At 36.7% G+C, this 10,249-nt stretch overlaps 1 protein-coding gene across 2 annotated transcripts; it reads left to right on the forward strand.

Moving 5' to 3' along the window:
• Positions 1–742: 742 nt before the first annotated feature.
• LOC109051958 (acidic leucine-rich nuclear phosphoprotein 32 family member E) lies at positions 743–7,043 on the forward strand. Of its 2 annotated transcripts, none has more exons than XM_042777026.1 (7): positions 743–933; positions 2,933–3,082; positions 4,354–4,476; positions 4,637–4,799; positions 4,978–5,108; positions 5,196–5,247; positions 5,338–5,420. In XM_042777026.1, the coding sequence occupies exons 1-7, from the start codon at positions 880–882 to the stop codon at positions 5,418–5,420; spliced, it is 756 nt and encodes a 251-aa protein (XP_042632960.1). In that variant the 5' UTR covers positions 743–879. The 2 variants fall into 2 exon arrangements, with proteins under 2 accessions (XP_042632960.1, XP_042632959.1); XM_042777025.1 differs by having other exon boundaries at positions 745–933; positions 5,196–5,254; positions 5,340–7,043.
• Positions 7,044–10,249: the final 3,206 nt, after the last annotated feature.

The raw sequence follows: 10,249 nt of genomic DNA on the forward strand, positions 1-10,249 counted from the left end.
ATTGCATTAATGCACTTCGTTGAAAACATTCCTTTCATTCTAAGGTGGGGACAGTTGTTTGTAAACTATTTTTAAATGAATGTAGACAGTTTTGAAGATAATTTGGATAACACATTCTTTATTAATTTATAATAATAGCCTGATGGTGCTCTACCACCACATGGCCTGTGTGAGTTCTGTGGAGAAGCGATCAGCAGCACACTGGACAGATGGCGTGGCGTGCGCGCGGCCTTTAAGCCACCATGACTGTCTGGGTTTATGGTCAGCCATATTGTAGAATACTTGTATGGAAAATGTTTTAGAGTATTATAAGATCACTTGTTTAAAACAATTTAATACGTTTTATTTGTTCGCAAGTAAATGATGTGCATCATATAGTCCTTCCAAGATAAAACATTTGTAATATTTTTTTTCTCTCTAATATGTTAGTGTACACTTTAGACTCTTTAAAATGCACAGTTTTAATCTGGTCTCTAAATTGATTTCTATTTACTGGAATAGACATCGCTCCCAATTAGAACAAAGAATGGGCGGATTTACAGCTGAAAGCTTCATACTGACGTTCTGACCGACCCGTCTAAAATCTTCTGCGCGCGTATTTCCAACCAATCACGTGTGTCTACAAAGACCGATTACGTTGATAAGCGTGATCCGTTTGATCGACAGGCCGGCGCACCACTCACGCGTTCAAAAATAACAACAATCCAATTAGAGCGCAGTGGGGGCGGGACCTCAGAAAGGGGGTTGGCTGCGAGGTATCATGGAGGATCAGTTGGAATACGGCAGCCATTGAAGAAAGCCGAGCTGTAGGTCCGTGCTCTGGAGTTTCTGGATTTTTTTCTGTAAACAATCTAAAGCAGTGCAGCAATCACCAACAAAATGGAGATGAAGAAGAGGATCAGTTTAGAGCTGAGGAACAAAACTCCAGCGGAGGTGAGCGCTTTAATTATTTATTTTTCACGAAAACGTGAAATGATGTTAGTTCGCGACCTGTCTATCCCGCACGTTAGAGTCCGCTGAATGGCAGCTCGACTGTAAGACCACATGGGCGTTTAAAAGGATGCGAATACGATTTTTAGCCATGAATGAATGCATATACAGATATATACACGATTATTTAAAAGCAGGTAGTTCATATAATCGTTTTGGGAGTGCGTGAAACTATTAGTGAATCTTTTGTGAACTCGTTACGTTACTGAGTCTCCTTCGCCATTGCGTTAGACTTGTCGTTGTGGGCGTCCCGACGAAACCTCTATAATGTACTTCAGTTTTTAAGACCCATTTTTTTATTTGATGCTTCAGAAACTATTTTAAAACTCAACAAGTGACGTCCAGTTCTGTTACGACGTAATAGTCGCCCGGTACGACGATATTCTCGCTTTCAACGGAAAATAGTGGCAGTTAAAACAAAACGTCATTGTTGTTATCCGATCTCGGAGTCCGAATGTCCGTAAATCCAAAATGCCGAGCAAAACATAACGCGATTGAATGTCCTGTCGTATAAAAAGTTTATTTTAGGCAAGCTTCACTTAAGCGTATCTCACTATGGCTTCTCTAAGCAATTAAAACGAGCAGTTTCGTCTTCCAAAGGCGGACATCTTACTCTCCAGCTCTTCGATATTAGACTTTCAGGGGCGCTTGCCTTCGGTCTTCCTCCCAAGACCCTCAGAGCCATTTATGTTCAGGGGTTGAGAGCACACGCACATATCAAGCGAGTGTCGGGTCAAACTGTATAATTAAGCGTTCATGGCTTCTGCAGCGCCTCGCAGTGTGTGTGGTGAGGATGGTGTGTGTGTGTGTGTGACAGCTGCTCGAGTCTCCGAGTTGACGGGCGGGGAGTGGAAGTCATTTTGTTGAATCAATAGTTGAGACGCAAATGACGGTGTTTTGTGGCTTTTACTGTGTTTTTATTAACCAGAGTCGAGTGATTTCTGATTCGCTGTGCTTACGTGCTGTGTAGAACGGAATAATTGGGGCGTAGAGCCAGAAATAGATGCGGACCATTTAAAAAAACAAGTTACCATTTTCCTCCGTGGTTACGTTAATAGCTTAATCATGTAACGTTATTTATCACTGACGTTAAACAGTATGCATTCGGCTTTATGAAGCACATCCGTTAGTGTTTTATTTATTGAAGGAATGTGGCAGATGGTGAGGGGCGAGCCCCCCTTCCTCCGATTTTAGTAGATTATTGTAGGCTTGACTAAACCGACGTAGAGAGGCACGCTTCTTTTGAATGGGGCTCTGAGGGATGGATCTTTAACACGAGCTCGGGGACATTACCAAGGCTACATTACACCCACATCACGTGCTGAAAAATGTATCTTTCTACAAGGGCGACAAGTCATTGAATATTGAAATTTTAGGGCTGCATTGCACTTCTGTGCGTGCGTGCATTATAAGAAGACCAACATGTTACTTAAAGCCCATAAACACGGTTTATTGTTTATTTATTGTAAATACATTTTTAAAAAAGTTTCTAAACTCAGTTATTTGTTTCACTCTTTTAGGCAAATAAACATCAATGCATGTTTACAATATCCTTAAAGATGAATATTTTTTTCTGTGGTGTCCCTAATTAATATTATTAATACAATTCATATAATGGCAAAACTGGTTCAACCAATTGTGTGAGCTTGAAGGCGGGACTATGTTTGCAAAGGGGTGAGTGGTTTGAGAAACCTGTTTGAAAATGCACATTATTTTTGCAGTAACGTTTGGTCCCACTAGGGGCGTAATAAGTGAACCACTTCACCTCGGTGTGTAATAAATCTTAACATTTTGGGAATTTAATGGGCTGCTACTAGATGGAAAGCTGCTATTAGTTACATCAGCAGTTGTCAGATGTTGCAACTTTCAGCCTTGTGGTAAATGACGCCCGTAGTATGATTCTTTGTTTACCAGTGACCTATTATGTTCATCTCTCCTGCAGGTAGCAGAGCTGGTGGTAGATAATTGCCGCTCGAGTGACGGTGAGATTGAAGGCCTGACAGATGAGTTTAAGGAACTGGAGTTCCTCAGCATGGTCAACGTGGGTCTCACCTCCCTGGCCAAACTACCCAAACTGCCAAAATTGAGGAAGGTCAGTCAAGAGATCAAGCATTCAGTTCAGTAAGATTGCAATGATTAAGCGCGAGCCAGTTGAAAATCGATTCAAATATGTGACGATTCAAATCGGTTGAGATGCTAAACAAATCGCCATTCATTTAGGGGTAGGAGTTTATATGAATCCATGTCTGAGGGGAAGTTACTGTCTTTAGGAAAGTTTAGAGGGTATTTTTCTTTTCATCTTGCCTCTGTATAATGCATATTAAAGTTCATAAGTGCAGCTCTGCTTTGTTTACAGTGGAAACCAAGGAAACGCTTTCAGCTCGTCTTCTGTTTCATGCTGATATTTTTTATGCATAGTTTCACAAAACTGAATACAAAACATTCAATCATTATTATACCATCAAACTTTTAAAATATATGTTTGGATCATGATGATTTAAAAACTGCCCATGTTGCATGGTATAAGCATCTCAGTTTTGGATCATGATTAAAATGCAGTGGTTGCCTCTAATTTTAAAAGGAAAGAGCACAGACAAAGCCTTATTTTATTTATATGAAGAGATTTATTTTATTTGTTACTTATTTATTTGATTTGTTTTTTTTTTAAATGTTTTGCAACTTTCAATTTAGTTTTGTTATTTACATTTACATTATATTTAAATTTTGTCATTTAGCAGACGCTTTTATCCAAAGCGACTTACAAATGAGGACAATAGGAGCAATCAAAACCAACAAAAGGGCAATAATATGCAAGTGCTATATTAGTATATTATTATAGTGTTATATTTCTATTTCACAAAGAAATGTGCAGCATTTTGTCCAAGCAATAATAAAAGGACACATTTAATTTATAATTTGTCTTAAATCTTTTGTTAAAAAAAAATAAAAAATGTGAATCGAATCGTGAGTTGAGTGAATCGTTACTTCCCTACAGTTCAGTACACTAGGCAAAGTGCTTTTAACAAGAAGATCTGTTGTGCTTTAAGTTTAATGTTCCAACCACGCAGAAAATGGATACTGTAACACTGTTTACATATTGATGTAGACACGTTGTATTATTAAAGTGCGCTAAAATGGATGGAGAATGCCCAAAGTGTGACGTTGAATAATTGTAAAATAGTTTTATAAGCACATAAATAGGTATATACATTAAGTGTATGTTGATTAGTATTACTCAGTATTTGTGTAATTATGCTGTAACAGCGAAAGTAGTTTCTGAGTGCATAAGTTGCTTTAATTGTATTTTTTTCAACCTTTCAAGTGTATATAAGTTTATTTTAAAAACAATTTTCTCTTTTACAGTTGGAGCTGAGCGATAATAATATCTCAGGGTCACTTGAGACACTTGCAGAGAAATGCGCCAACCTGACTTACCTTAATTTGAGTGGCAACAAGATCAAAGAACTCAGCTCACTGGAGGCCCTGGTAAAAACACCACAATCTATTTCTGAATAAACATATTTTGGACATGCTATTCGTCAGCCCTTTTCTTTAGTGAGGTTACAGTTATTACACAGTTAGACAGTCATTATCCTAAGCATCATTTTTCAACCTTGATTGATGTATGACATGCTCTTCCCCTCAGCAAAACTTAAAGAACCTGAAGAGTTTGGACCTGTTCAACTGTGAGATCACCACGTTGGAGGACTACAGGGAAAGCATCTTTGAGCTGCTGCCTCAGGTTACATACCTGGACGGCTTTGATGCAGAAGACAATGAAGCTCCAGACTCTGAGGCTGATGATGATGGTAAGAACCACAAACAAGGATTGAGTTTGATTATACAGTTGAGTCCTTTTTAGGTGCAGACAATTATGGTCCTTGTCCAATGGATACATAGATAATTGTAAAAACCATACATATGGTGCAAAGTAAATGAGATAACAGTATGTTACATCAAGTCATTATTTCTACTGCGTTTATGCAGATGATGATGAGGATGGTGAGGAAGGAGCAGGGCAGCTGGGAGATTATGAGGAAGAGGAGGAGGAGGAGGATGAGGAAGGCTCAGAGGGTGGAGAAGTTGGGCTATCCTATCTAATGAAAGAGGACATCCAGGTGATGTATCTTTCACCTGTTTTTAACATTCACAACCAGTTTTCCAAAACGTCGCATACTGATAATGACAGGTTCCTTCCGTAACAGGATGAAGAAGATGATGGTGATTATGTAGAAGAGGAAGAGGAGGAAGAAGGAGAAGGTAAGCATTAATTACGCAACCAAACATTGTGAAATCATCACTTCTATGTTGAACTGCTTTTCATTGACTGAACTTATTACTTTGTGCAGGAGGAGGCTGACGTTCGAGGAGAGAAGCGAAAGAGGGATGCAGAAGATGAGGGCGAAGATGACGATGAGGACGACGACTAACCCTTTGTTCGGCTTCTTGAAAACAATATCCGAGGTTTAGATCAACCCTGAAAAAGACCGTGATCTTGCAGATTGTTTTTCTCTTTGTAAAACCATAGATAAATCACTGTAGAGGCTAAGTGTTTTCTTTTATAAATACATTATATATTACACTATATAAAAGGGGTAAATTGATAATTCATTTATAGCCATTCCAAGTTTATTCCCAATGCATAAATTGGTGTCATCAGGGGGTGGGCGTGGGGAGGTTGGCAAGGGTGTGGGATTTGAGATTTCTTTATTGTAAATAAGCTTTTGGACAAACCCATTCAAGACAGCGCTAGGATTTCACCAATGAGAGGAGACAGCAGCGTACATTTGTCCAAACCGCAGCTCCCCAAGACCTCTGTGAGGAGGCAGAGCCTTTTCTGCTCCTCATCTACCTCTCCAGGTCTCATTCTCAGCCCAACACGGAGCAGCAAGCCAATCATCTCCAACCGTCAACCCCTTTGTTCCTGGATCAACCAATCGCTGCCAAGGATCGTGTCACACTCTTTATATGGGATGGTCTCCACTTGATTCAGCTTTTCTTGTAGATCAGGCTCATGTAGGCAGACCAGATGGTATGTGATCTTGTGAATTTTAAAGTGTGATGTATGTAAATTGAGCAAAGATGGGGAGTCAAGTTGTAAGTTGGCAAAATCAAATTTCAATTTTATTCTCAAAATAGTTTTTTAATAAAGAGATCAATCATGTGTAACATATGAGCAGTTCGCCCTTTCTCCCATTTTATGCAGAAGTCACTTATTTTTGACAAGATGTGATCTTCGGCGTTAAAATTGAGATTTGTTCATTTTTAAGAGAAATGCCATTAAAAAGTACCCTTGAGTACCTTTCTACCTTTGTCTTGCTGTGGAAACAGGTTAGTTTCTACCTTTTGTTGAGGTATTTTACAGAGTAATACCTTTAATCTTATGTTCGGATGGCAATATGTATATAGTATCTATTTCAGTAGGTTGTGTTTTATTTTCCTTTTCTTTTTTTAACTAATCTGTTTGGTCAGTTGTTTTAATACAAAGCACACGTCAAAGGACTTACATACACCGGTCACCTGTTTAAATTTCAAGTTGGTTGTTATGTGAGTGTTGTATTGGGTTTTATGTGCTGTAAACCTCTCTCTAAAAGGATTTTAGTTTTGTTGTTGGATTTTGGTGTTTTGTTTTAATGGGTTGTTTAGGTTTTGTTTTTTTAAGTTTGCAAGCTCCTTTATCTGATTATGAGCTCCATTTGAGTTAGTTGTAATGAATGAGTGAATTGTCCTTTTGATTATAAAAAAGACATGGGATGTTGTTCAAAAGATGGAGCTTTGTCTGCTAAAGATTTTTGTTATTTGATTACACAATTTGTGAATTTCTCAAACTGAGACCCATGATTTGTCTGGAAGCCTCAAATATGGGTGAAGAAGCACTGTTTTTAATTTCTCCGGAGTTGATAGAAAAATGTGTTCTGATAAAACTGCAGTGATATTTCAATCATTTTTAGATAAATTTGAAAGATTTATATATATATTAAAAAAAAACTTACAATGAATGCAACCTGGTGTAAGTTTGATGTGGAAAATAAAGGACAAACCTTTCACCATAATGTTCTTGTAGTTCAGATTTTATATATACATATATAAAACCTAATTTTGTGTTCTTCAAAAAGGAAAAATTAAGTCAATTGAATTGAAAGACTTTTAATATAATTTCACAAATCCCAGCTCAAGTATACCTTGTTGATTTTTCTTTATTTAGCTTGAGCCTCACAGGCCTGCAAGCCTGCAAACTTTAATTTTATTCTACACTGCCATCTGTAAAGCCTAGTACTTAGATCATTTATTATTTATGAGTTACAAAAACTTTAAGCAGTGGAGCATAGTGGAAAGGGGTGTGGCATGTGATCAACAGACAGAATTACCAAGAGTTATCATTAATTAATCAGGAGTAAAGCAATCACCATCCGGCCAATAGAAATACTGCTACAACAGTGGAAGGGTGGAGTCACTGTGATGCATATTAATAATTCATTGATTTGATAAGTGAGTATTTCACTAGGTGATTAATAGTAATTAATAGAAATATAAAAAAAAAGGCTATTAAACAATACTAACTGTACTTTGACAAAAATCACATATTTATAGAACATATTCATTTGTATGTTAATTTAAATCCATATAATCAATGGGAGTAAAAGCAATGATCTTTTATTTCACTGGCTTCTAAGAAAGAAAAAAAAAAAACTTTAATTTGAGACCAGAATGTAACATAGTGCCAAAAGCGTTGGCGAAAGAGGCAAGGGGTCTGCAACCAGAACTTAGGCAAAGACAGCATTACTCTTTTATTTATTTTACGATTTGTGCATTAAAAGTGATCAGGCTGTATATTGAGAAGTTGGAGAAAGTGTCAGTGTCGAGACAAATAGATCAAATGCATTACTTAATAAATTCTAGTTCATGAAATATTTTTCTTTATTTGTTTCCTTTATTGCTTTCATTTTCTCTTTTTGTCAAAAAAAAGTGTCTGCACCCTTTGCATATTGCCTGTTCTGTGCCCAAAATGTTATATAGAAGATATAGACAAGTTTAAAAAATAAATAAAAAAGAAAAAAAGCCCATCAGCACCCTTCTATAGCTGTGAATAACCAGTCCTGTCTCACATCAAACTTTTACTCGTCTTTTATTACCATCATGAATTCAAAATAATTTAAGTTTAAAACATTCTTGAACCTTGATTTATCTTTTAAGAGATATCATTCACAGATGAGCTTTTTTTCTCTCTCTCTAAGAAATGTGTTCTTGGAATAAGTATTTTTCATAAATATCAGGTTTGGCCAAGCAGTCACATACTTTAAATGTTAAACATTAGAACAACTTATTTCAACTCTTGTTGGTCCAAAATGTTTTTTGTTCCATTAATAGTATTGTTTTATTATTGGGAAAAGTCCAATGACAGGCTCCATTTTGACAGTCACTGTCAATGAACTTGAAACTTTATTATTCTGAACTGACATCCAAAATTAACTCAAACTTCAAACTCAAACTGTCACTGTAACATGGCCTTTAGACCACTTGAGGGAGCTAATTTACTAGTAATACATGTTTTGTCTTGGGCACATAATCATCCCCAAATTATGATCATATACCAATAACTCAGGAGGCTTTAAGAAGCTTTAACCATGTCAATATATCCCTGTGAACATAGTTATTGACTGTGTTAAGTTAAGATAAACAAAAGTCCGTTCAAAGCATCTTCGTTTGCACAGAGGACAGTGATGTTTCATGTCTAAATGAGTTTGTTTGTGATGTACAGTGTATTACAGACACCACACAAAAAAAGTACTTCAACACAGGATGTTTCAGCAGTGCTCATGTACATTACAGCTTAGATCTCTCTCTCAGCCTACAGCTGTGCAGACCTCCTCATACACTCACACACACACATGCAGACCTCCACAACCAACATTAAATCTCAGCCTACAGCTGTGCAGACCTCCTCAACCCCCACAGCAGCTGATGAGTTGGAACATCCAATCAGGATGCCCGAGCTTCTGTAAGCCTTAAATGGAGTCAATGCAGTGAATGGCCAAGATATGATGAGCAGTTAGGATGAGTAGCTTTTGTTATTTGATACAACATCTCCATTGCTACCCGGGGGAACTTTCATATTAATAATGCTTTTATGTGCCTTCCATCAGATAAGGTCAGAGGTGAGTGAATAAAAGAAAAGTGGCATGCAAATGCACTGCACGAACAGAAATTGAATCACTCCAATCTGTACTTTGAGAAGCATATTTATGGCAAAACCACTGTATAATCTGTATTCTGAGGCAAAAAAAAAAAAGTTTTTCATTCGTCAAAAAGAAGTTTGTCCTTTTTAGAAAAAGATGTAATTATGACGTTTTGATAAAAAAAATGTACAAGGTCAAAATTTGATGAGTCATTCACAGTAAGATATATAATATGCATTTAGAAATTAATAGGGTGAATTTCCATTCTATGCTGACTTTAAATAATTTTTCTAATCCTCACATTTGTAGCATTGAAAAGTCATCCTAAAAGTTCATCCTCTCGCTCTCATATTTAGCGTAAAAAATTCTGATGTATAATAGTAAATCGGTTCATTCTGAGTTCTTGTACAATGCTTTTAATTTGGCTTTGTCAGTTGAGGTGTTCTTATGTTTTTAGTATAAATGTGATCAGTAGTGACACATTCATTCCTTGTTTTAAATGTGACTGATTAAATTTTATCAGTGGATAGTTAATTATTATTATTTTTGTATAGAGCTTGTACACAGAAATTTGAACCACTATGATATTTTTAAATGTTTTAATGCACATATCTGTTCTGCCGTACAGCAGCCACTAGCAATAAAAACATGAATGTTTAGACAGGTGACTGGGAAATCTTTTTGATAAGCATTTTTATATACTTAAATATTACTATAATTGATTTTGAAATGAAATACTGCTTTGGCCCAGAAGAATACAGATGACAATAAACAGCTGTTACTCTGTTATCAAACCCCATAAGGCATCTGTAGACCTCACAGAACGCCATGTAGTTTGCTTTAACCTTAGAGCAATCAATCATTATTTCATCAAAATCATGGGGCTGAAGTCATTTTCATTGATTTTGCAAACTGCCAGCACTCTACATTAAATGGAGGTCATTGACATCATTGCACCGAGACAAACATAGCGTATATGGACACACTAAACTGTCAGCATACTCATTAACATATGATCATTAATTTAGGGTCTTTATTCATTTTACAAAGCTATAATTATCTTTACAGTGTGCTTCATGAAT

Source organism: Cyprinus carpio, chromosome A19, assembly GCF_018340385.1.
Source record: "Cyprinus carpio isolate SPL01 chromosome A19, ASM1834038v1, whole genome shotgun sequence".
Taxonomy (NCBI): Eukaryota; Metazoa; Chordata; class Actinopteri; order Cypriniformes; family Cyprinidae; genus Cyprinus; species Cyprinus carpio.

What these genes read in the sequence shown, in the direction of transcription:
- LOC109051958 (XM_042777025.1), top strand. Translation starts at nt 880, where the DNA reads ATGGAGATGAAGAAGAGGATCAGTTTAGAGCTGAGGAACAAAACTCCA. An exon ending in GGAACAAAACTCCAGCGGAG is followed by an intron (nt 934 to 2,932) that starts GTGAGCGCTTTA and finishes TCTCTCCTGCAG; the next exon opens with GTAGCAGAGCTGGTGGTAGA. An exon ending in TCAGCTCACTGGAGGCCCTG is followed by an intron (nt 4,477 to 4,636) that starts GTAAAAACACCA and finishes TCTTCCCCTCAG; the next exon opens with CAAAACTTAAAGAACCTGAA.